At 42.6% G+C, this 27471-nt stretch overlaps 1 protein-coding gene across 2 annotated transcripts in view; it reads left to right on the forward strand.

Moving 5' to 3' along the window:
* GEN1 (GEN1 Holliday junction 5' flap endonuclease) overlaps positions 1 to 27471 on the forward strand; it is a 74987-nt gene that overhangs the window by 6882 nt on the left and 40634 nt on the right. For both annotated transcript variants that reach the window (XM_077488819.1, XM_077488818.1), the window contains exons 3-5: positions 5374 to 5560; positions 8988 to 9164; positions 21918 to 22028. In XM_077488819.1, coding sequence (XP_077344945.1) covers positions 5374 to 5560; positions 8988 to 9164; positions 21918 to 22028 — 475 coding nt within the window. The remainder of the gene's footprint in view (positions 1 to 5373; positions 5561 to 8987; positions 9165 to 21917; positions 22029 to 27471) is intronic.

Consider the following 27471-nt stretch of genomic DNA (forward strand, 5'->3'; position numbering starts at 1 on the left):
AAGACCCAGAAGCCGGCGGAGAGGTGAGTATTTTAATCGATCAAAAAAATTAACGATTAATCGAGGAATTAATCTTTAATTTCCACTGCCCTAGAAGGAATCTACCCAAAGTGTCTTGTTTCATATAAAGTTCTGTTGTCTCCAACCCCCGCCCCCCTTTTCTCCTTCCTTACCATAGTTGTATCTTTGATCTTTGAAGCTAAAATCTGATCGTGTGTACGAGTCTTAAGTTTTGGATTTTTTAAATAAATACAAGGGTTCCTCTGGCTGTGTTGGAGATCAGCCCACCTTTCAGCTAATCGGAGAAGGCATTTCTCAGAGTGGCTGAAGGGTGTCTTGATTTTGGTCAGGCTGCCAGAACACAGCACTCTATTCTATACTGTATGTTACTGATGCTATATACAATTTATGCAGCGTTTGCAACAGATACATTGTTGGTGAATTTATTTTGACCAGCTAGGTCAAATTGGACTATTTTAAATGTGACAGAAAGCTAAAGTTAGGCTTTATGTTTAAAAAAAGAGTCTAAACATTAGAATGAGTACAATAAAAGTGATAATAATGTATAACTAAAGGCAAAACCTTTTAGTTTTGAATAGATAGGAGAGGGAGAGGCATTTGAACACCTGTCTTCTTCCCTCTTCTTCCTTTTTTTTTTTTTTTTTTTTTTTTTGCTGTCTGTGTTCCTGTTAGGGAGATCCACACTCTCTATTTGTCCGTCCTGTTTACCATTATCATTGAAAGTAAAAAAAAAATCCCAAGTTTTGGGTTGGCCCCAGAAAAGCAATAGAGGTAAAATCTTCTAATGGGGACACCTGGGGGTCCCCAAGATATTCCCCTAACTTGCAGGGGTTTCCTCTTACTTCCTGTTTTGGCTATGGGACTGGAAGTGAAGGGAAATCTTCCCAATGAGGCAATAATGGCTAAAATAAACCTTACAGGAGTTATAACCCTCCCTTACTCTATCCCCAAAAAAATTGAAAAAAGTTTTGTCTATATAGTTCTACTTTAACCACCTCACTACAGGGCACTTGCATCTCCTTCCTGGTGGCATTTAATCACTGCTGGGTTTTATTTTTTCCTAAGGTTTTTCTTTCGTTTCTATCAGTAAATTTTTATAAATAAGTGGTTTTTCTCCTTCACTGATGGGCGCCGATGAGCTAGCACTTATGTGGCACGAATATGCTGCACTGATAGGCGGCACTAGCGGGCACGGATGGGCGGCGCAGGCAGTAGCGATGGGCGGCAATGATAGCCAGCACTGACTGGCATCACTAATGGCCACTGATTGGTGGCACTGGTGGGCACTTAAAGTGGATGTAAACCTGATTTTTTTTTTTTTATGTCCTAATGTAGAGTATACGATTTCCTATCATATGAGCCCAGTCTTGCCACAGAGAGTTAATCCATCTCTGAGCAATTCTCTTTCATTGTTCAGTGAGATAAATCTTGACAAACAGAGAAAAACTTTGTCAAATCCTCCCCCTTGCTGTGAGTGACAGGTGATTTACATATCTTGTGCACTAGACTAAGAGACATGCATTATTTTTCAATTCCCTCCCCCACTCCTTTCTTCTGCTGCTCTGGCAGGATTGGATGTTCCACACCTCCAGAATGATTTGGCATGCATGGTTACTTTCCTGTCTTTTCACTGGATGTTAGAGATCATAGCAGAAGTTCAGTGTAAGGCCGCGTACACACGGGCGGACTGTTCGCCCAACTTTGTCCGCTGAACAGTGTTTGGGCGGACAGTCCGCTCGTGTGTGGGCTTTCAGCGGACAGTTTCAGCGGACAGTTTGACGGACAAGGTTTTTCGGAAATTCCGTAAAACTGTCCGCTGAAACCTTGTTTCAGCGAACAGTCCGCTCGTGTGTAGGCTTGTTCGTCAAACAAAGTTGCGCGCATGCTCAGAAAGGATTTTCACGCCGAAAGCTATAATGCAGTGTATAGGATGTCGTATTTTTCGTCCCGTCGTACGTGCCGTTCACGTCATCGCGCACGGTTTCAGCAAACTGTTCGTCCGTCGTGTGTGGCCATGTCCGTCCATGCTAAGTTTGAGCGGACTGTTTGCCGAAACTGTTGGACGGACAAAGTTGGGCGAACAGTCCGCGCGTGTGTACGCGGCCTTAGAAATACACAGGAGAATATGCATATTGACAAGGGGAGTGTAGAGGTGGGTGGGGAGTCTACTGACATCATGCCTCCACCCACCGAGCTCCAGACAACAGACCCGCCCACAGAATCTGCAGTTTTTCGGGTCTCATAGCAGACAGAGGGGAGACATTTGACAGGTAGATACATGCAGGAGGCATGTATATCCTTATAGATAATCCCTATGGCAGTAGTTTTAGAAAGGATGACATTGGGTTTACATCCACTTTAATTGTAATCGGGACACTGATCAGTGCCCTGATTACATCCCTAGATGTCCTCTGTGAGGAGATGCCGCTGATCAGCTCTCTTCTCCTCACACTGTAAGTGTGAGGCAAGGATCGCAGATTACCGGCATCTCCGTGTTTACATGTAACCAGCTGTGATTGGACAAAGCCGATCACATGGTTAAAGAGCTGCGCCTCTTTACAGAGATCGGGGTCACTCTGTGGGGGGGGGGGGGGTGCGTGATATTCGGTCATTTTGGGAAGCTGCCATATCACGTTCACCCAGAACGAGAGCAAGTGGTTAAAGTCAGGTTTTTTGTTTTGTAAAACATGTCATACTTACCTGCTCTGTGCAGTGGTTTTGCACAGAGCAACCCCGATCCTCCTCTTCTCAGGTCCCCGTCAGCACTTCTGGCCTCTCCCTTCTGCAGAGTGCCCCCAGAGCAAGCAGCTTGATATGGGGGCACCGAGCAGGCTCGCTTCTGAGCTGCTGCTCTGTGTCTCCATTTAGTCTCATTTTGTCTCCATGAAGTGTTGCTCGGCCCCACCCCTGCTCTCTCCTTTATTGGCTCACTGGTTGTGATCACCAGTAGAGGAAGTAAATGGCTCCTGCTGCTGTCTCAGCCTTTGAGAAGGAAGAGACCTGCTGATCTCATGTACATTGCTCGCTCAAGATGGGGCTCGGGTAAGTTTTAAGGGGGCTGCTGCACACAGTAAAAGTGTTTTACCTTCATGCATAGAATGCATCAAGGTAAAAAACCTTGAGCCTTTATGACCATTTCAACAAATTCAAAAACCTAGGATTCATGTATGTACATTTTGCAGGTGCACAGATTTGAAAGTTTCAACATACTTGGTACTGGATACAATCTCATCTTTTATTTTTTTCACAAAATTAAGGAATATATTGTGTACAATAAAATTAGTTTTAATGTGTGTGTGTGTGTGTGTGTGTGTGTGTGTGTGTGTGTGTATATGTGTGTGTATATATATATATATATATATATATATATAATATAATATATATACTCTGGCACTGCATTCGTCTTGCCATCAATTTTGACCAAATTTCCTGTGCCTTTGTAGCTCACACATCCCTAAAACATCAGCGATCCACCTCCTTGTTTCACAGTAGGAATGGTGTACCTTTCATCATAGGCCTTGTTGACTCCTCTCCAAATGTAGCGTTTATGGTTGAGGCCAAAAGGCTAAATTTTTGGTCTCATCACTCCAAATGGCTTTGTTCCAGAAGGTTTGAGGCTTGTCTCTGTGCTGTTTGGCGTATTGTAAATGGTATACTTTGTGGCGTTTGTTCTGGCTTTCTTCTGGCGACTCAACCATGCAGCCCATCTTTCTTCAAGTACTTCCTTATTGTGCATCTTGAAACGGCCACACCACGTTTTCAGAGAGTCCTGTATTTCACCTGAAGTTATTTGTGGGTTTTTCTTTGCATCCTGAACAATTTTCCTGGCAGTTGTGGCTGAAATTTTAGTTGGTCTACCTGACCGTGGTTTGGTTTCAACAGAACCCCCTAATTTTCCACTTCTTGATTAGAGTTACACTGCTGATTGGCATTCTCAATTCCTTGGATAATTTTATTTTTTATTTGTATTTATTTTTAGATTTTTTTATCCCTTTCCTGTTTTATACAGTTCAACTACCTTTTCCCGCAGATCCTTTGACAACTCTTTTTTTTTTTTGCTTTCCCCATGACTCAGAATCCAGAAACGTTAGTGCAGCACTGGATGAAGGATGCAAGGGTCTGTCAGGAGTCCAGAAACTTGTGGACCTATATATATATATATATATATATATATATATATATATATATATATATATATATATATATATATATATATATATAAAAATATATTACACCCCAAGAAAACAGATCACATGTGAGGATGGTTACCTTTTTAATAGCCATTCAAACCCTTGTGTCAGCTTGTGTGTGCATGTTATCGGGCCAAAATCACCAGGGTATGTAAACTTTTGATCAGGGTCATTTGAGTAAACACAGTTGATTAATAATAAATGGCTTCAGCCAAACACTAACTATGAGTGAAAGAAATTTTTGTGTTTGTATTCCCTGAAAAATGGCCAAGAAATCATACTAAAATACTGATGGTGATGGTTTAAAGCGGAGGTCCACCCTAAAATGGACCTTCCGCTCATCGGAATCCTCCCCCCCTCCGGCGCCACAATTGGCACCTTTCAGGGGGGAGGGGGGTGCAGTTACCTGGATAATCCAGGTAAATGCACCCACTTCCGGGATAGCTCTCTGCGGAAAGGGGCGTAGATTACGCCCCTTTCCGCAAGTGCCCCGCTGCCTGCTGGGAAACGCACAGATCCCAGAGGCAGCGGGGACCGTCCTTATTGCGCAGCGCGGCTCGCGCATGCGCAGTAGGGAACCGGGAAATGAAGCCGAAAGGCTCCATTTCCTGATTCCCATACCCAAGATGGCGGCGGCAGCACCCGAGAAACGATCTACAGATCGGCTTCGGGTGCCGACATCGCGGGCGCGCTGGACAGGTAAGTGTCACTATTTTAAAAGTCAGCAGCTGCAGTATTTGTAGCTGCTGGCTTTTAAAAAAAAAAAAAAAAAAAAAAACGCATAGTCCCGGCGGACTCCCGCTTTAATAAACAGTTTGATAACAGTAAAAAAAAAAGACTTTTCTGCCACTAGATGCCCTTGGTCTTCCAGGTTACATAATGGTCAGTGTCACTCAGGCAAGCTTGTCATGAGCATGTCCACTGGGCAACAGCATCATCTGAGCAGGCTGATAGGCTTGCATGGTAACATGACTAATAAAGTGCAGTCTTGGTGTACTTCTACTAATAAAAGCAGAAATTGCATTGGTAAATGGAAAATTGTGTTGTCTTCATGTATATATGAATGTTTAGAGACTGAACCCCTCCTTCTTCCTTCCCTTTTTTTTATTTTTATATAAATATACATGCAATAGACATGTCATTTGCTATCTTTTTCCAACAGGAATCTCTTTTTCCGTGTCTCTTCCTTGAACCTAATGGGCGTGAAGCTGGTCTTCGTGACAGAAGGAGAAGCCCCAAAGGTTAAAGCTGACACTATGAACAAGAGGAACGCAATGAGATACGGCCCAACCAATAAGCCAGCTTCATCCAGACCAGGACGCTCCTATTTCAAGTCTGTCCTGAAGGAGGTATGTGCAGAATTGACAACTTGAGATGTAATTTTATGCTCAGCACTGGCATTTTGATACTGCTTCTATGGCACAGATTTTTTTTGTCATGTTGGTAAAAAAAAATCTCAGCAATGGCAAAATAGTTGAATTTAAAGAGGAAGTAAACCCTGATGAGTTTACTTTTTTTCCCTGCAAAGGTAAAGCATAATGGACTACTATGCATCGCATAGTAGCCCATTATGTGTCACTTACCTGACACAGGAGCCAGCGAAGTCGCGCTGTCCCCTGTAGTCCGCCGCATCCATCTTGCTGGTGGCGTCTCGCAGCTCCGCCGCTGTCATTCGGCGAAGCCGTCACTCCCGCGCATGCGCACGGGAGTCGACAAATGCGGCAGCTCCATTTATGGAACTGCCTCGTTCAGTGCGCCTGCGCACCGCTGTCTACGGCGCATGCGCCGTAGACAGCGGTGCCCGTTTTCGGGCAAATATCTCCTAAACCATATAGGTTTAGGAGATATTGCTTGGACCTACAGGTAAGCCTTAATCTAGGCTTACCTGTAGGTCAAAGTGGTTTGTAAGGGTTTACAACCACTTTAACTGGTATGCTAGTACAGGGGTTATTGGTTAAGTTTACATCTTGGATTAGTTTTTTTTTTTTGTTTCGGATAAAGTAGAAAAGGATCAGTCAAGTTTTTATCCATGTCTGTATATCTACTATGAAGAGTCGTCTTCTCTTTGTCCTGTGACACAGAGAGTGATTTGGAATCCAAAATCTTTTACTCTTGTCCCTAGAATAAGAGGGAAGGATAGATCTTTAGATGGGGACAACTTTTCCAATGACAGCTGTCTAAGCGCGTATTTCCTCTTGCTTTTGTAGCAGTTTCCTCTCACTTTCTGTGGAAGGAAAGGTGAACCTTCCAAATCGAACACAAAAGTTTAGTTTTGGAGAAAGTAGTGCGGGGTTGGAACCCCTATAAAGTATTTTTTGTTTTGTTTTTTTGCTGTCTGTGTCCTGGCAGGAAAAACTGACCCTCCAGATCTGTCTTGGTGATCATTGTCATCGGGCAGAAAGTGATGAAGATTCACAAATGTACAGTTCCAATGGGAATACTTGTACCTGCCACAGCCAGTGTAACAGGAGGTTTCTGCTTTCTTTCTGTTGTGTCTCTTGGACATAAGTGAAGACATAAGTGAAGGGAGATCTCCCCAATAGGACACAAAAAAAATGGATGGGTTCAACAATTAACTACTTTATTTAAAGAGGAAGTAAACTCTCCCACTCTGATGCTTCTCTTCATTTAGTCCATTATAATAAGTAATTATCAGACTATAGCCACTGTAATCCAGCCCAAATCGCATATTACTTACTGTTTAAAGAAACTTTAAAAAACTTGTTTCTAGGGGTTAGGCAGCGCCTTCTTAAGTATTGCTTTCTGAGTCCACAGTGGAGTGTATTTCCGCCCTTACATCGAGCACTTCCTGAACTGTTAACCAAGCCTCCTTCTCAATCCAACGCTTCTATGGCAACCCTGCTTCCCTGTTCATAGCTTACTTGTTTATTTCATAGTATTTACTTGTGCCAATGTCTGATGTTTCCCTTTGTCAGTCTTATCAGCTTCAGCCGATAAGACTGCAGTAATGGCCACGTTTAGACTGTATGTGAGGTCACATGGTGTGTAGGAGGAAGCTCTGAGTGATTAGCAGAGTTCAGTGTTGTGCTGTAGGAAGTCCTGATAACAGATAGATAAGACATAGAGAGTGTGCCTTAAATCAGGGGAGATCTGGGCATGCTCAGTGACTTCATTCTACAGGATTACAACAATACTGAGCAAGTAAGGAGATATCTACAAGCAGTGTTCATTAGGGTTTTTTATGCTGATTTACATGGGACAAAGTTGTGGGGTGAGGTTTTACAACCACTTTAAAACTACAAGAGAAAGTTAAGTTAGCATTAGTGATCCATTTTCTGGTGAAATAAATGAATGTACAGTATATTCACAGCCCTTTAGCTATAAGACTTTCATGCCAAAAAAAAGTCATGGTAGTTTTATTTCTATGAAAAGTAATGTAGCAGCTGTAGCGCTGTTCCATCAACACGCTCTGCTCCTGGACGGAGAGCATTTTACAGACTAATGCCACCCAACAATAAGACTTCAATGCTGGGTGCAACTGGTACATTTTTATAATTCAATTATTTTTTTGAGTTTCGGTTGTGCTCACATTTCCTAAATCCTCTTAATATCTGCATCTGGCTTTATTTGGCTTCTGGGAACACCACTGAACAATATGTAGTAAGGGTTTACCTGTCATTTGACCTTCCAGTCCATATTTTTAGCCTGAACATACAGCTTATTGTGTTGCTGGTTTAACTTTTTTCCATTCAGCTTATCAACAAGGCGAGTGTCCCATTTATTTTTTATATATATATATATAAAACATAGACACACACTAATTTATGTACATGGGGTAGTCCATATTCATCCATTATATTTTAAGACTGTTATTTCTGATTTGTGCCATGATCGTCCTCTTATTTATCTAATTTACTTCAACCCCACAGGGAGACTTTGTATTCTGTGATGACTTTTAAAGGTTCCCGAAGCTTACAGCAGAAATAAACCATGTGCTCTAGCCTAACTAAGTAAGGTCACCTAAAGTTAAACTCCAGGTAAAAGGAAAAGGACAGCCAAAATATATACCGTATGTGGCAAGCTCCCTTGTCAGCCCTGACATCTTCGCCAATCTTCTTGATTACAGTGTCTTCAGCAATCCTGACTGGCTGTCCCAGGATAATATAACTATTGTGCATGCGCACGGGACACACGTTATCCCTGCCCCATGCTGAGATTGTACACTGACATGCACAATTGCACCACAGTGTACAATCTAACATAATTCTCTAGCAGGCAGGTAAAAAGTAGAAGACTATTCTACAATGAATGCCTTACTGTTAGTAATTTTTTGCTACTAAAGTTCCACATTAAGTAGTAACCTGGACAGCTCCCTGCCCACAGTGTGTGCGGAGCAGCAGCAGTGTACCAATCTGCTCACACTGCCCTCTCCTGTCTGCATGTTCCCTGTTGGCACATGTGCATGTAGAATATCTGGCTCCTAGTAGTGCCTCTTCCTCTCCCAGTCTCCATAACACTGTGCAGGAGAATACAAGACACTGAGATCTAAGTGCATTCGGCTTCTTACACTAGTTGCCTTTTTTAAATACATTTTGAATCATAAATATAATAAAAGACAATTAAATTAATTGGTGTGTATTTTATGTCTGCCTAAAGCTCAGGAGCAGCAGTTTTCTTTATTTGCTTCAATAAAGATGTAGCTTTGTTATTTAATGATATGTCATTTGCTAGTGCTGACTTGGGCTCTATTAACTCAAGAATTTTAGTGACTAGCACTATGGTAATCAATCTGCCTTGTACTGTGTCTGTCTGTAGTGTCTCCGCATGTTGGACTGCCTGGGTGTCCCTTGGGTTCAAGCAGCTGGGGAAGCTGAAGCAATGTGTGCTTATCTCGATGCCAAGGGCTACGTGGATGGATGTATTACCAACGATGGAGATGTATTCCTCTACGGAGCGCAGACAGTTTATAGAAATTTCACCATGAATGTGAAGGTATGGAATGTGTCTGGTTATGACTCCCTTGATTCATTTACAATTACTGTGAAGCATACAGTATGACCCTAACAAATGTTAGAACTTATCAGAGCTGGGCAAATCAAATTGTCTTTGGGAATCTGGAACGATTTATTTATTTTGTCCCTGTACGATGCCTTGCGCCTTTTTTGCCTTCCTCTAGAATAGATCGACTCTAGGTATTAGGTTCTGTATATGGAGGTTTTTTACAGGTATCTGTTTATTTTTGTTTATGTTAAATAACCACTTCACGTTGTCGCTATAGCCGAAAGACTGCTACAGCGCGGACCTCAAATGCTGGGAGGGTGTCCATGTACGTCGTCCTCTTCTCGCATGCCGCGCTTTGTGATCACTGAGTTCTTTGGACTCAGCTGATCACAGAGCAGGATAAAGGGCCAATAACAGCGGGCCCTTTACCACGTCAGCCAATGACAGCTAATCATGGCGGTAAACAGAAGTCGCTTACTGGACTGTGAAGAAAAGAATAAAGCCAGTAACCGGCTTCTGTTTGAGGGACATTGGTCACCTAATTGTAAGCTAGTGCTGCTAATCCATGCCTTCCAGTGCTGCAAATCTGTGCTCAACAGTGCCCATAAGTACTGCTAATCAGTACTACCTATCAGTGCTGCTAATCAGTGTCTCCTGATCAGTGATCACCCTATCCGTGCCCCCTCATCAGTGTCTGTCGGTGAAGGAGAAAAATTACCTGTTTGCAAAATTCATAACAAAATATTAAACTTTTTTTCTTTTTTCTTTGTTGTTCCTGAGGTGTTGCGGGCAGGAGTTTTTAGGTGAGGCCACGGCTTCGGCCTAGTCCGCAAGGCCGGATGCAGCAGCCTTGCCTAAAAGCTCCTGCCTGCAGCTCCCCAACACTAGCGGTCCTGAGGAGCTGCTGGCAGGAGTTTTTAGGCGAGACCGTGGCTTCGGCCTATTCCGTGAGGCCGGATGACGCGGACTATACCGAAGCTGCGGCCTCGCCTAAAAACTCCTGCCAGCAGCTCCTCAGGACCGGTGTGGTGTCCACCAAAAAAAAAAAAAAATAACTGGATCTGAATTGTGAATCGAGGCTTTTTTTTTTTTTTTTTTTTTTTTTTTTTTTTTATAGAAAATTGCCCAGCTCTAGCACAACGAAAACCTTGTGGCTTTGTGTAACTAAAAAACTGGCTTCTTCCACTTGCTGGCTAGAATAACATTTTTGGGCAATTTTTACGCTTTTTGCCAGAACTCCCCTAAAAAAGCAGAAGGCACCTCGGGGCATGAAACATTAGCATACAAGTATCACTGCACACTGTATTCAATTCTGATGTAAAGTAAATGAAAGACGGGCTTCAGCTCAAATCGCCACCCATCAGTCACGCCCCTCTGACATGTTTCACCCACATTGGACTTAATCTTAGAAGTAGTCCTGTACGATTAAGCTCAATGTGGTGAAACTTGTCAGTATTTTTTAGTGTGTTTTCAGTTTAGCAGAAACACATTACATTCCATTTAATATGGTTTCCCATGGATGTAGTTCACATCTGTGCATTTTATGGAAAGGGCCAGGGATTATTTGTGTTTTTAGTTCAATAGACTTCAATGGATCAAAAACGTGTATTGAAAAACGCAAAATGCACCTGGAATATGCCGCCTGCAAAGGTGTGAATCAGGCCTTACTGAACAAATCGATAGGTAGATGGTCATCATTACAGATTTCTTTGCACCCACTACAATAAAAATTAAAAAAAAAAAAAAATTTTTTTATTGTATGCTAGAACTATGCTGGATTGGTTGGAGAGATAACTAAATCTTCATTAACAGGTGAGAGCTTTCTTTTTCCTTTCTAACATTTAGTTGCCGTCTCTGTACATTCGGATACCATGATACCTCCACATGTTGGAGTGCCTAATAAAAGGGGCCATTATGGAAATGCTTCTTTTTCTGCTTCCCATGTGTGAATTATGGCAGGGCTGGACAATTCCTGGTTGCCAGGTCCCCATGGCGACTTAATACAACTTTGGTGTCCAGGTCATTGAGAACTATTGCTGGTAGCAAGTCATGCGCTGAAAAGCCAGCACCCCGTGAGAACGCAGCAGCTAATGTGACTGTATTGAGCGTTGCCATTGTGTGAGCCAGACTGAGCTTTGTCTGGCTGGCATGTGAGAAAGGCAAACCTAGCATTACACACACATTATCTGCTACGTTCTCTCACAGTACCAGCTTTACCAAACAATAGCTCTTGCATAGCTATACATATAGGCGTAGTGCTGACTCCTAGTTCTGGGTGCGATTTGTTCAGGCCTAAGTTATGGTAATGTAGCTGTCAAGGTGGGCACAGACACAGCACATCAAGGTAGTAGCTTGACACTATAGTACTAGGGGATTCTGTAGAGATCAGATTGATTGCCACCAGTGGTGCCCAAACTGGACTAGTACATAGAGCCGATGCTGCCCTCCTGAGATCGGGGAATCTTGCAACTGCACAAAAAAAGTACAACGGCTGAAAGGCTTGGTGCATTATCAACACCACTTTAATGAAGAATAAAAGCGTACATACTCGCAAGAGCAATGAATGAAACCGTGTTGTACATAAACTCAGGGACCCAAAAGTCTTCAAACAAATGAACATTGAAAAACCAGCTGAAGTGTTTTGGGGAACATACAGTGCCTTGAAAAAGTATTCATACCCCTTGAAATTTTCCAAATTTTGTCATGTTACAACCAAAAATGTAAATGTATTTTATTGGGACTTTATGTGACCAACACAAAGTGGCACATAATTGTGAAGTGGAAAGAAAATGATAAATGGTTTTCAAAATTGTTTACAAATAATTATCTGAAAAGCAGGGCGTGCATTTATATTCAGCCCCCCTGAGTCAATACTTTGTAGAACCTCCTTTTGCTGCAATTACATCTGCAAGTTTTTTTGGGGATGTCTCTACCAGCTTTGCACATCTAGAGTGAAATTTCTGCTCATTCTTTACAAATAGCTCAAGCTCTGTCAGATTGGATGGAGAGTGTCTATGAACAGTAACTTTCAAGTCTTGCCACAGATTCTCAATTGGATTTAGGTCTGGACTTTAAATGGGCCATTCTAATGCCCCGTACACACGAGCGGAAATTCCGCCAGCAAAAGTCAGATGAGAGCTTTTGGACCGAAAATGTGACTGTGTGTATGCTCCATCAGACTTTTGCTGGCGGAATTCCAGTCGGCAAAAGATTAAGAGCATGTTCTCAATTTTTCGGTCGGAAAAAGTTCAGATCGGAAATTCCGATCATCTGTACTAATTCCGACGCCCAAAATTCCTATGCATGCTCGGAAACAATTCGACATGTGCTGGGAAGCATTGAACTTCATTTTCTCAGCTCGTTGTAGTGTTGTACTTCACCGTGTTCTTGACGGTCGAAAGTTCAGCGAACTTTTGTGTGACCGTGTGTATGCAAGCCAAGCTTGAGCGGAATTCTGTCTCAAAACCATGCAAGATTTTTCCGACGGAAATTCCGCTCGTTTGTACGTGGCATTACACATGAATATACTTTGATCTAAATCATTCCATTGTAGCTCTGGCTGTATGTTTAGAGTCGTGTCCTGCTGGAAGTTGAACCTCCACCCCAGTCTCAAGTCTTTTGCAGCCTCTAAAGCCCCATACACACTATCCGTTTTTCTGCTGAGTTTTTTCTTTAGGTTTACCAACACCATGTAGTGCAAGGGCCTGCCTGATTGCATACAAATTGAAACTCCAAAGGTTTGACCTCATATTTATATGTTTTTGGTAAATCTGAAGGAAAAACTGATAGTGTATATGGGGCTTTACAGGTTTCCTTCTAAGATTGCCCTGTATTTGGCTCCATCCATCTTTCCATCAACTCTGGACAGCTTCCCTGTTCCTGCTGAAGAAAAGCAGCCCCACAACATGATGCTACCACCACCATATTTCACAGTGGTGTGTTCAGGGTGATGTATAGAGTTTTCTGCCACACATAGCGTTTTGCTTTTAGGCCAAATGTTAAATTTTGGTCTCATCTGACCAGAGCACCTTCTTCCACATGTTTGCTGTATCCTTCACATGGCTTTTCGTAAACTGCAAATGGGACATCTTCTGTCTTTCTTTCAACAATGGCTTCTCTTCCATAAAAGCCAGATTTGTGGAGCCACCGACTAATAGTTGTCCTGTGGACAGATTCTCCCACCTGAGCTGTGGATCTCTGCAGCTCCTCCAGAGTTACCATGGGCCTCTTGGCTGCTTCTCTGATTTAATGCTCTCCTTACCCGGCCTGCCAGTTTAGGGGGACGGCCAGGTCTTGGTAGGTTTGCAGTTGTGCTATACTCTTTCCATTTTCAGATGATGAATTGAACAGTGCTCCGTGAGATGTTCAAAGCTTGGGATATTTTTTTAATAACCTAACCCCGCTTTAACTGCTTGCTTGTTGTTATACAGCGGCAGGTTGGCTCCCCTGCTCGGATCGCCATACGTGTACAGCGGGCGCTTTAAGGGGTAGAGGGGGCTACGGCGCCGGAGTTGATGTGCGTGGCCGCGATGTCCGCCAGGGACCCACAATCGTTCCTCAGACAGCCAGAACGGGGATCTGTCAATGCAAACAGACAGATCCCTGCTGTGTCAGGGAAGCGATCTGCTATATAAATCATGAATAAATTGTGAGCAATCTGCTGTTCCTAGTGATCAGGAACATAGATCTCTCTACTCCCTGTCAGTCCACTCACTCCCACAGTTAGAGAAACCTCCCTAGGACACACTTAACTCCTTGATCGCCACCCCCTAATGTTAACCCCTTCCATGCCAGTGACATTTATACAGTAATCGGTGGCTATTTTTAGCTCTGATCGCTATATAAATGTCACTGGTTCCAAAAAAATGTAAAAAATTTCCAATCTGCCTGCCACAATGTCGCAGTCCCACTAAAAATCGATGATTACCACCATTACTAGTAAAATAATAGTGTCATAATTTTGCACAAACCAATCGATATAAACTTATTGCAAATTTTTTTTTATTATTTATTTTAACCAAAAATGTGTAGAAGACTACATATTGGCTTAAACTAATGAAGATTTTTTTTATTTTTATTTTTTTTCCAAAATTGTCGCTCTTTTTTTGTTCATAGCATAAAAAATAAAAACAGCAGAGGTGATAAAATACCACCAAAAAGCTCTATTTGTGGGGGAAAAAAGGAAGTAAATTTTGTTTGGATATAGCATCGCACAAAAAATGGCCCGTTCAGGAAGTGGCTAAATCCTTCCGGGGCTGAAGTGGTTAAACTTTTCAACATTTTTATCCCTGACCTGTCTGGTGTTTTCCTCAGCCTTCTTCAAGCTGTATGTTCACCAAGGTTCCCCAACAAACCTCCGAGGGCTTCACAGAACAGCTGCATTTATACTAAGATTAAATTACACACAGGTGGACTCTATTTACTAATTAGGTGACTTCTGAAGGCAATTGGTTCCAATACATTTTAGTTGGGGGTATCGGAGAAAAGGGATGCCACAAATGCACGCCATACTTTTCACATATTTATTTATTTGTTAAACTTTTGGAAAACCATTTATCATTTTACTTCCAATTCACAATTCTGTGCTACTTTGTTTTGGTCTATCACATAAAATCCAAATAAAATAAATGATTTTGAGTGTAACGTGACAAAATGTGAAAAATTTCATGAGGTATGAATACTTTTTTTTTCAAGGCACTGTACTTCCTTCTTCAGAGCAAAACAGACACAGCTGTATGCAGTTCCACTCAAACATTTTTGGTATAAATTGAAGCTCTCATTTAAATACACTAGATGGCGCTCTAAGCTTTACAGCAGCAGTGTGATAGGCTGGTTCACACTGTACTTTCTAATGTTTTGTGCCACTCTTACAATTTTTTTTTCACATTTTGTGTAATGTCTGGCAGTTTTTTTAACCTATTTTTCAGGTGGCTGCTGTCGGCTCCTTAAATGGGCTCTCACAGCGGTCACGTGATTGGGAGCCTAAGCAAAAGTATCCAGCACACCAAAGATATCCAAAATGGGTCCAAAGCTTTAGGCGGAGATGACACCATAACATCTGACCCCAGATCGTTCCATAAAGAGTACTTGTCCCATGCCTATGGATGTTTACATGCCTTGACAGCCATAAAAGTGATATAAAATAAAAAATGAAAGCGACGGTGTAAAAATTAAATAATAATAAAAAAAAAATTAACGTGCTTGCGTGCAAAATCCCAAAACACATGTGTCGGTCCCGCATGCATGCAAACCACAATCCTCCCACACGTGAGGTATCACAACGGATGTCAGATCACGTGCAGTCATTCTAGCACTAGACCTCCTGTGTAAAACTAAAATGGTATCCTGTCATGGCTGTTAAAGCGTTGCCTATGGATAGTAAAATTTACGCCGTGTGTCGCCATTGCAAGTTTTGACATGTTTGGTATCTATTTACTCAGCGTAGCATCATCTTTTATGCTTTATCAAAAAATTGTGTCATGTATTGTGTTGTTGCATTCAAATAAAAAAAAATCTCTTCTTTCCAAAAAAAAAATGCATTTTGAAAAAACAGCGCAAATACTGTGTAACATAAAAGATTGCAACGCCCACCAATTTATTCTCTAGGGTTTCTGCTTTAAAAAGATATATGTAATGTTTTGGGGTTCTAAGACATTTTCTAGCAAAAAATACTGATTGTTGTATGTAAAGAAAGTGCCAGAAAAGGCCTAATCTTAAAGTGGCTACAAATGACTCCCAAAAAAAAATATATATATATATATATATATATATATATATATATATATATATATATATATATTTATACAGCACTCACAATTTTAAATAGAGCTTTACATACTCTGCATTCCCATCTTTCTCCGTCAAGGAGCTTACTATCTAAGATCCCTATCTCGCATGCAGACATACACATTCTAGGGCCAATTTGGATCTGAGTCAATCAACCTACTAACCTGTATTTGTTATGTGGGAGGAAGCCTTCACGAGCATAGAAAGTACAAGCAAACACCATGCAGATAGTGTCCTGGCCGAAATTTATGTCCTACATGTCTAAACTACTTTTATGAATCAACTTTAACCACTTCCTGCCCACGCTATAGCCGAAAGACGGCTACAGCACGGACATTTCCTGCCAAGAGGGCATCCCTGGACATCCTCCTATTTACTTCCCCTCTGCGCGCTCCTGAGAGCGTGCATCGGGGAAGTTCTGTGCTGGCCATGTCCCTCGGACACAGCGAGTCACAGCGTGTAGATCATCTCTCAGCGCCGCTCTCCCCCCTCACACAGACAGCGTATGAGGAGGGAGAGATGAACGGCTGCAGCGGCCGTAAGTAAAAAAAGAAAGACGTAAAATAAAGTGCCATCTGCCCCCAGTGCCACATGTTAGTGCCATTTGTCCCCAGTGCCATCTGTCCCCAGTGCCACGTATCAGTGCCATTTGGCTTAAGTGCCACCTGTCAGTGTCACGTGTCATCAGTGGCATCTGTCATCGGTGCCACGTGTCATTGTCCTGGTGCTCCAGGGCCTTCAAAAGTGTAATGGGTAGTCAACAATTTAGATGTGTAATTTATGCTCCTAGAACACCTGATGGTGCTCCCTGCATTTTGGGCCTCTCTAAGTGGCCAGGCTGTGAAAAAGTCCCACACATGTGGTATCGTAATACTCAGGAGGAGTAGCAGAATTTATTTTGGGGTGTCATTTGTGGTATACACATGCCACGTGAGAGAAATAACCTATTACAATGACAATTTTGTGGGAAAAAAATAAAAAATCTTAATTTTGCAAAGAATTGTGGGGAAAAAACATCAAAAAACTCACCATGCCTTTTACTAAATACCTTGGAATGTCTACTTTAAAAAAAAAAAGGGGGTCATTTGGGGATATTTGTTCTTGATTGTGGACTCTCTAACTTTCACGAAGACCAAATTAATATCCACTAATTTGGGTTATTTTTACCAAAGATATGCAGCAGTATAAATTGTGGCCAAAATTTATGAAGAAAAATTAATAATTTGCTAAATTTTATCACAGAAACAAAGAAAAATGCGTTTTTTGTTTTTTTTTTTCAAAATTTGCGGTCTTTTTTTCATTTATAGCACAAAAAATAAAAAACCCAGAGGTGATCAAATACCACGAAAAGAAAGCTCTATTTGTGGGAAAAAAAGGACAAGAAATTAATTTGGGTACAGTGTTGCATGACTGTGAAATTGTCATTCAAAGTGTGAGAGCACCGAAAGCTCAATATTGGTCTGGGCAGTTTAAGTGCCCAGTAGGCAAGTGGTTAATCAGAAGATGTACCCCCTGACCAGAAGTCTCCCTGGGTAGCAGCATTCTAATGTCGCGTACACACGAGCGGACATTGATTGGACATTCCGACATCAAAATCCTGGATTTATTTCTGACGGATGTTGGCTCAAACTTGTTTTGCATACACACGGTTACACAAATCTTGTCAGAAATTCCGAACTCCAAGAACGCAGTGATGTACAACACGTACGATGAGCCGAGAAAAATTACGTTTAATAGCCTTCTGCTTGATTCCGAGCATTCGTGAAACTTTGTGCGGAATTGTGTACACACGCTCGGAATTTCCGACTACATATTTCACATTTCACATCCAGATCTCAAATTTTGTGTCAGAAATTCCAATGGAAAATGTCTGATGGAGCCTACACACGGTCAGAATTTCCGACAACAAGCTCCCATCGAAACATTTTCCGTCGTAAAATCTGACTGTGTGTACAGGGCATATGTTTGTTTGGGGTTTTTTTGGGTTTGATTTTTTTTTTTTTTTTGTTCATTTATCATTTTAAAAAATATAAATGTAAAGAAATGTGGAGCAACTGATGAGCAGGAAGACATCATAAATCACACAAAAACATTACACTTATCCCTCTGTAGATGGCAATGCTGCTATGTACAGATCTGAGATATAATGGCACAATTGTTATCTTATGAATTATTAATATTGCACCGCATCCTTCTCTTTCTTGTCTCTGCCAGTGTAATATGAAATGTTATTTCCATAACACAAACACAGATTCAGTAGAATTTGGATTGTGCAAGAACTAGCTAGGTTAGGTTATCTATAAATACAAGATGACCGATGAATAATCTGCCCATTTGTTGTCAGATCAATTGATGATCTGTCCATGGGTGCTGCACTTGACCATCTAGAACAATTGCCTCTTGGCTTTAATTGGCAGTGCAGGTAGCGTCCTTTTAATCCCGTTGTCTGACAATCTCGTGCTCCTCCTTGCATTTCTATTTTTACTGCCCGTGCCTTCTCATTCACCAAATCAAAAAATTTAATAAAATTAAAAAATGACACCTCTCGTTTACACCTTTAAAGGGTAACTCCACTTTGCTATATACAATATAACCAAAAAAACTATACTAGATTTGTTCTTTCTAGTCTACTGCTGAACATAGGAACTATGTTTTGTGAATGATGCATAAGACCCCTTCCACACACGCTGTCCGATTTAGGCCTTGCACTCTTCCATATGGAGCCGTGGATATAAGTGGCGACGTGTCCGCTGACATCCACCGTTTTCCGATCCGATCCTGCCTGAAAAATCCAGATGAATGGTGGTCCTGTTTTCCATCCTTCTGGTGGATCAGATAAAAAACGGACTGGCGATCCGTTTTCACTTGATTTCCCCATAGAGAAGATTGTGCCTGTCTCCACTCTGCACAGTGAGCGAAGATGAACCTGTCACCCTCCTGCTCAGTGGGGATCAGCAGAGCTGTCACATACCTGGTAGGAGACTGAAATTACTAGATTGGCCTCTCTTGTATCCCCAGCCCAGGCCCCACTGAGAGTGGAACAGATGATGCCAAGAGACAGGAGGGACACGAGTGCTTGTGGATGTTGATATCGGAGCTTGTGGCAGGAGTTGTAGACTCTATGATGCCGAGTAGATCAGCCGACATTAAAGGGGCACTCCATTGGGCTTGCAGGTTCAGGATAGGTGGCTTGCCGGGGTTCACAGCAGTCTGGAGACAGGAGCACACTGTCCACTAGAGCTGGGTTGAGGGGAAGCCGGCACAGGCAGTTGGCGGTAATAAGGAGCCAAACGGGAGACAGAAACGTGGTCGGCAAGATCAGCAGCTAGCGGGCAGTGGGGTACCAGGGCATCAGACGGGAATAAGGTCAGCAGTAAGCCGAACCAAGAGCATAAACGGAATGCATGACTTCAGCGTCAAGTAATGCAAGTCGTATATTGTACAGCATATTTGGCTGATTAGGGGAATATCACATGGTATATCAAGCTTGCAGGCAGTGATAATTGAATTTTTGGTGTGATTTTAGCATTTTCCAGGTTTAAAAGTAATAAATAAAATGTTTCCCTTTTTAAAAACACTTCTAGACTAAAACGCATCTAAACGGGAGTAGCCGCTCTAAATGCCTCTAAACACAGCTTCTGAGTGCATTTTTTTGGGATTCCAAAAAAAGCCTCTAAACTCAACTGCATAGAAAAACAACTATAAATGTCCCTGTGTACATGTACTGATAATATAACATAGAGGAGGGTTCAGGAGCAGTTGAAAAAAAATGCCCAACTGCTCCTAAGAGCCGGTTCACACAGGGGCGACACAGATCCGACTTCAGGTCGCCGCTAGTCGCGCTACATGTAAAAATCAATGTAAGTGAATGAGAGCCGTCTTAATGCACACTACTGAAGTTGGAAGTTCCTGTACTACTTATAGGCGACTGGTACCCATTGATTTCAATGGAGGTCGCCTCCAAGTCGGATCTCCGTCTATATGGAGGCGACTCTCACAGAATTATCAGCTCTCAAAAGGGAACTCCACGCCAAATTTATAAATAAAAAAATTGGCGTGGGTTCCCCCTCTGAGAGCATACCAGGCCCTTAGGTCTGGTATGGATTTTAAGGGGAATCCCCTACGCTGAAAAAACAGATACATACCAGACCCTTATCCGAACACGCTACCCGGCCGGCAAGGAAAGGGGGTGGGGACGAGTGAGCGCCCCCTCCTGAGCTGTACCAGGCCACGGGCCCTCAACATGGTGGGGTGCCTTGGGGATGGGGGGCCGCGTGGCCCCCCCACCCCAAAGCACCTTGTCCCCATGTTGATGAGGACAAGGGCCTATTTCCGACAACCCTGGCCGTTGGTTGTCGGGGTCTGCGGACGGGGGGCTTATCGGAATCCGTGAGCCTCCTTTAATAAGGGGGCCCGCGGATCCCGGCCCCCCACCCTATGTGAATGAGTATGGGGTATAATGTACCCCTACCCATTCACCTGTGAAAAAAAAAATAAAAAAAAAAAATACAACACACAGGGGTTAAAATAGTTTATTGCACAGCTCCGGGGGTCGTCTTCCGTCTTCGGGGGTCTTCTCGCCGAACTCCTCCGCTATCTTCTGCTAGCTCTTTTACTAGCGGAGGAGCCCGGCTTTCTTCTTCGCCGCCGCCCTCTTCTTCCGACTTCGTGGGTCTTGTCCCCCCTCTTCGGTTCTTCTTGCCGGGCCACCACGCCTTCTTCTAGCTCTTTTACAAGCGGTGGCCCGGTCTTCTGTCGCCGCTGCCGCCGTCTTCTGTTCTCTTCTCTTCTTCTGTTCTTCTCTTCTGGAGATGTTGCCTCGTCGCTGTCTCCAGTCACTATGACAGGACACGTGGCGTGTGCCGACTTATATAGGGACATCACCGGATGATGTCCCCGCCCATTGTGATGTCACAGTCCCAGCATCCTCCCCATTGAAATCAATGAGACAGCGTTGCTATACCGCCGGCAAACGCCGCTACGGTGGCATTTTGCGGGTGGTTTTAACCCCTTTTCGGGGCACTAGCGGGAGACGATACCGCCTGCTAGTGGCCGAATAGCACAGCTAAAACGTCAGTAAAGTGCCGCTAAAAATAGCACCGCTTTACCGATGACACCCTAGGCAGCGCAGTGTGAAAGGGCTCTAATAGTTGTCCTGTAGACAGATTCTCCCACCTGAGCTGTGGATCTCTGCAGCTCCTCCAGGAGTTACCATGAGCCTCTTGGCTGCTTCTCTGATTTAATGCTCTCCTTGCCCAGCCTGTCCGTTTAGGTGGACGGCCATGTCTTTGTAGGTTTGCCGTTGTACTATACACTTTCCATTTTCAGATGATGGATTGAACAGTGCTCTGTGAGATGTTTAAAGCTTGAGATTTTTTTTTACAACCTAGCCCTGCTTTAAACTTCTCCACAACTTTATCCCTGACCTGTCTGGTGTATTCCTTGGCCTTCATGATGCTGTTCACTAAGGTTCTCTAAAAAAAAAACCTCTGAGGACTTCACAGAACAGCTGTATTTATACTGAGCTTAAATTATACACAGGTGGACTGTATTTACTAATTAGGTGACTTCTGAAAGGCATTGGTTCCACCAGGTTTTAGTTAGGTGTATCAGAGTAAAGGAGGCTGAATACAAATGCACACCACACTTTTCAGATAATATTTTTTTTTTTTTTTTTTTTTACACATAAATATCTGCCACTTTGTGTTGGCCTATCACATAAAATGCCAGTAAAATACATTTAAGTTTTTGGTTGTAAAATGACAAAATGTAGAAAATTTCAAGGGGTATGAATACTTTTTCAAGGCACTGTGTGTATGTAGATGTGTTTTTAAGATGGCAGTGCTGCGTGATTGCCACATCCCCCTCCCCCAGCTCCTTCCATTACCTGCATGGCTGGTGTAAAAAGATCTTTCCTTTTTTTCCAAGTACAATCTAATTCTTCTTGTCTTATTGCAGGACCCTCATGTGGATTGTTATGAAGCATCTGCCATTAAGGATAAGCTGGGGTTGAACCGAGAGTCACTAGTTGCAATGGCGATCCTCCTGGGATGTGATTATGTTCCAAAAGTGAGTTGATGATGTAAAAAAAAAAGCTTTAAGAAATATGCAGACTGTATAAGATCTCTTTTTATACAGTCTATTAAAGACCATGTTGTTTATTTTTTTTTTTTTTTTTTTTTTTATTATTATAATATAACCCCTCATTTGCCTTCTGAGTTTTTGTGTAGATTAGCAGAGATAATGTTGGTGTTTGTGGTGCCCTCCTTTAGGACCTACAAACATTAATGTTGCGCACCTTGCACACCTTTACAAATTTTTTTTTTTTTTTTATCTATTCCTGAAAAACATGGAGATTTGGCTCCGTTCGCATAGCCCTGGAGTTCAATGTCTCTGTATACATGGGTGTCATAGGCTGAACTCACAAATTGCAGTGTGATTATATATTCTCCTTTTTTTAAAGTGATTGTAAAACCTTATACCCATTGAAATGACTGACCTTAGGCGATGCACAGAGATTAAACAAATCTTCCTACATAAGTTTTACGCTTCTTTTACATCATTTTGAAGTGCAGAATTTATCAAGCTTGTCTGGGCTGTCAGAGAGCATCAGCGTAGAGCTGAAATTACATACTGCGGGGCTCAGTGTAGAGAAGCTCTGGAAGCTGATTGGATGGAAGAGGCACATCCCTACTTCACACAGCATGCAGCAACAGAGCTGAGTCTGTCAATCATAGGCTGTGTGCTGGAGCTCCCTCCCCTGTCACCTGTTTTTCTCATGGTGTCAGATAGCAGAAGAACAGGGATGCAGACGGAAATGACAATTAGTGCTCTGGATTTGGATTGAGATAAATACACACTATAGAGGGATAGGCTTTGTGCATAATTCATGCATTGCGGCTGTGGCATGTGAGCAGCTGTATTGTAGACTTTAGTGGGTGGTTGGGGGGGGTGGTAAAACAGCAGCTAAGCCTCTTTATTTTTAACCCCCTAACACACACACACACACACGCACACACACACCTACACCTTTTTTGCTGCAGCTCCAATACATTTAGCTGATTTAAACGAGAAGTTCAGTTGGGCTTTAAATGAGCGCAGCCAATCATACATCATTTTTATGCTAGGCCAGCTGCTAAACGTTAAATCTGTGGAATTGGATAGCAGCAGATAACACAGCCAATCATTGGCAGGGAAATAGTCATCCAGCCAAACTGATTTATTTTCTCAATTGATTGCTGTTGTTTTTAAAATGAAAGTTGTATGTCATGGAAGTCTGCCCACTCTCATCCACTGCTTGACTCTCCACGTTTAGTGATACAAGTGATCCATCCAACTGCCATTTACTGTTTGTGCTTGGCATTATTCTTCTTCTGCTTCATTATTCAGCTGATATCAGCGTGCTGGATGTGCAGTTGTGTCCAGCTGAGAAATAGACTGACAATTCCTTGCATCCTTTGAGTGTAATAAGATCAGTTCAGGAATATCGTGCCCTGAGCAGAATTACCCGCTGGATGTAGCTGGGAACAGGCGGCAGCTTCTCTCCCAGACAGGAGTCATTAATGTGAATGTTTTGCCAGTTCTTGCCCATATAATGCAGAAGGTTGACGGAGGCTTTGGTGACATCTGGCTCCAATTTGCTGCTGTTTGTCATACCTGTGCTAAATGGGCAACACCTTTCCACCCGACTGCTCTCAAGTGTTAATGACTCCTGAGCACTTCCTATCTGCTAATGTTTGAGAAATCCCAATGAAATCACTTTGTTCAGTTCATTAGTACAGATGTACTGTGTTTATTAGAGTTCTTTAAGTAGCGGAGGAAAAATAAAACCTCTTTGGTGGGATTATTTTTAACGTTCAGACTTGCTTTGCGGTTCAGATTTCAGAATAGCCCTTCTGAATCTGAGCTTTGCCCACATATGTCAAAACTACATGTTCACTAGCTTCACATACATGTGGTCTACTTGGCTCCTGGGAGTGCAGAAAATACACAATGGGATTGATATACTAAAGCTGGAGAGTGCAAAATATGGTGCAGCATAGAAACCGATAGGCTTCCATTTTTTTTTTTTTTCCCGTCAAAGCTTAATTGAACAAGCTGAAGCTGATTGGCTGTTGTACAGGGCTGCACCAGCTTTTGCACTCCATTTTTTTAGTAAATCAATCCCAATATTTCAAGTAAGTACTGTGGGAGCATGAGACTATTTTCCTCCACCCACACAACCGCTCTGGTGTCTGGCGATTGGATGCTCAGGAGCTCAGAGCTGTCGCTTGAGGATGACAAAGAGTCCTCAAAGTCGATATAAAATAAGCCGTTCTGATTTACTTAATACTTTGGCTCAGTGCCTCAGGAAATAAAGTCTGTCAATCAGCATGACAGGCTGGCAATCAGCATTTTCAGAAGAAGTTTGCAATGTCAGCCTCATTGATTTTACAGCAAAGGTTTCCTTTATTGATAGAAATTTGTCACTGACATGTAGCAGTAGGCCCCTCTAGGTTACTTTGTTAGAAATTCTGTATATATAGTGCCTTGCAGAAGTGTTCACCCCCTTGGCACTTTTCATGTTTTGTTGCCTCACAACCTGGAATTAACATGGGTTGTTTGAGAGCATCATTTAATTTACAGAACATGCCCACAGCTTAGAAGATGATTTTATTTTTTTATTGTGAAGCAAACCATTAATAGAACAAAATAACAAACAGTCAATGTGCATAACTATTCACCCCCGTAAAGTCAATACTCTGTAGAGCCACCTTTTGCGGCAATCACAGCTACAAGTCGCTTTGGATAAGTCTCTATGAGCTTGCCACTCTTCCCACTGGGATTTTTGCCCAATCCTCCTTGCAAAACTACTCCAGCTTCTTCAAGTTGGATGGTTTGTGCTTGTGAACAGCAATCTTTAAGTCTGACCACAGATTTTCCATTGGATTGTGGTCTGGGCTTTGAGTAGGCAATTCCAACATGTTTACATGTTTCCCCTTAAACCACTGGTCATCAACCCTGTCCTCAGGGCCTACTAACGGGCCAGGTTTGTAAGATAACTGAAATACATCACAGGTGATATAATTTGCTGCTCAGTGATTGCAGTATTGTAGTCTGCATCTCCCCAGGGTAATACATAAAACTTGGCCTTTTAGTGGGCCCCGAGGACAAGGCTGATGACCACTGCCTTAAACTACTCACGTGTTGCTTTAGCAGTGTGTTTGGAGTCATTGTCCTGCTGGAAGGTGAACCTCTGTCCTAGCCTCAAATCACACAGATTGGTACAGGTTTCCCTCAATAATATCCATGTATTTAGCACCATCCATCTTTCCTTAAACACTGACAAGTTTCCCAGCCCCGACTGCTGGTGTTCTTTGGGTGATGTGTTGGGTTTGCACCAGACATAGCGTTTTCTTTGATGGCCAAAAATGTTAAATTTTAGTCTCATCAGACCAGAGCACCTTCCTCTATACATTTTGGGAGTCTCCCACATGCCTTTTCTCAAACTCAAAACGTGCCATTTTTTGTTTTTTGCTGAAAGTAATCTTTCTTCTGGCCACTCTGCCATAAAGCCCAACTCTATGGAGCGTGCGGCTTATTGTTGTCCTATATACTAAAACTCCAGTCTCTGCTGTGGAACTCTGCAGCTCCTCCAGAATTACCTTAGGTCTCTGTGCTGCCTCTCTGATTAATGACCTCCTTGCCCGGTCTGTGAGTTTTGGTGTGCGGCTGTCTCTTGGCAGGTTTGCTGTTGTGCCATGTTCTTTCAAATTTGGTTATGATAGATTTGTTGGTGCTCCTAGGGATCATCAAAGTTTTGGATATTTCTTTATAACCCAACCCTGACTTGTACTTTTCAACCACATTGTCCCTTACTTGTTTGGAGAGTTCCTTGGTCACATGGTAGTGTTTGGTTAGTGGTGCCTCTTGCTTAGGTGTTGCAGCCTCTGGGGCCTTTCAAAAAGATGTGTATATGTAATGAGAGATCATTTGACACTTAGATTGTACACAGGTGGACATCATTTCACAAATGATGTGACTTCTGAAGGCAAATGGTTGCACCAGAGCTTTTTATGGGCTTCATAACAAAGGGGGTGAATACATACGCACATGGCAATTATCACTTTCTTATTTCTGAATTTTTTTTATTTTATCTATATATTTTTCTATTTTTACTTCACCAACTTAGACTATTGTGTTGTGATCCATCACATATAATTCATATTTTAAAAAAAATTAACTAAAGGCTGTAATGTAACAAAATAGGTGAAAAGCCAGCCAGGGGGGAGGGGGGGGGTGAATACTTTTTCAAGGCACTGTAGCCCTACAGAACAGACAGTACACAGTCCCACATGGGCTTTGCTGCTTAACTGCAGATAGAAAACAAGAACTTTATTCAGAGAAAAGACATAGAGCGTGCCATAACTTCAGCTACAAACTTATAAACACTGCCATCTACTGGTTGAAAAATATATCTCTACTACATACTGATGTACAGTCGTTGTTGCACAAATTACAATTCTGAATTACAACACACTTCGACTTGTGGAGCTCCCTTGTTTTCACTATTATGCAAAGACATCTTTCACCTCTGAAGTCAGCATTTGCTAGTACATTGCTCCTTTTCCGCTCAAAATCCTAAATATTAAAAAACCTGTCCATAGACAGAGCGAGTTTCTTACCATTCTAATAAAGCGGCCACACTTTGCTCCGAAGTTGGTCCTGTCCGTACCTGCCCCCCCGACATCCCTAAGTTGAAAGATCGAAGGAACTGGACAGAAAATTGTCAAAAGCAAATAAAATGTCTTGCGATGTAAATCCATCTCACGCCATCCGATGGTCGACAAAAAGAAAAAAAAAATGCAACAGTTCCGCCTCCATGGGAGGCTCCCACACACTGCATGCTTCTTCTTGATGACAGGTGTTATATAGCTGAGGGCGGGACCACTCGGTCACGCGAACGGGTGACCCCATCTTCCTCTGATGTCATGTGGCGTCAGAGGAAGGAAGGGTCATCCGTTTGTTAGAGTGGCCCCGCCCTCAGCTATATAACAGCTGTCATCGAGGAGAAGCGTCACCCGGCAAGAGCCTCCGATGGGCTTTTTCTGTTTTTGGTTCTTCAGGCGGCATGAGATGGATTTACATTGCGGGACAATTTTATTTTTTAATAAAGGACTTGTCCCAAACTGTCTCCTGTAATTTTTACTATTTTTGACACTTTTTTTTTTTTTGTGAATTGGTAGGGGTACAATGTACCTGTTACCAATTCACATGGTGGGGTGCTGGGATCTGGGGGTCCCCTTGTTAAAGGGGGCTTCCATATTCCGATAAGCCCCTGCCCGCAGACCGCCACAACCACTGGGCAAGGGTTGTGGGGATGAGGCCCTTGTCCCCATCAACATGGGGGCAAGGTGCTTTGGGGGTGACTCAAAAGCACCCCCCCATGTTGAGGGCATGTGGTCTGGTACGGTTAAGGAGGGGGGGGCGCTCTCGCCCCCCCCCTCTCTTTTCCTGTGGTCTGCCAGGTTGC

Source organism: Lithobates pipiens, unplaced genomic scaffold (genome assembly GCF_037356315.1).
Source record: "Lithobates pipiens isolate NorthernLeopardFrog02 unplaced genomic scaffold, aLitPip1_a1.2 Scaffold_18, whole genome shotgun sequence".
In the NCBI taxonomy this organism is placed as follows: domain Eukaryota; kingdom Metazoa; phylum Chordata; class Amphibia; order Anura; family Ranidae; genus Lithobates; species Lithobates pipiens.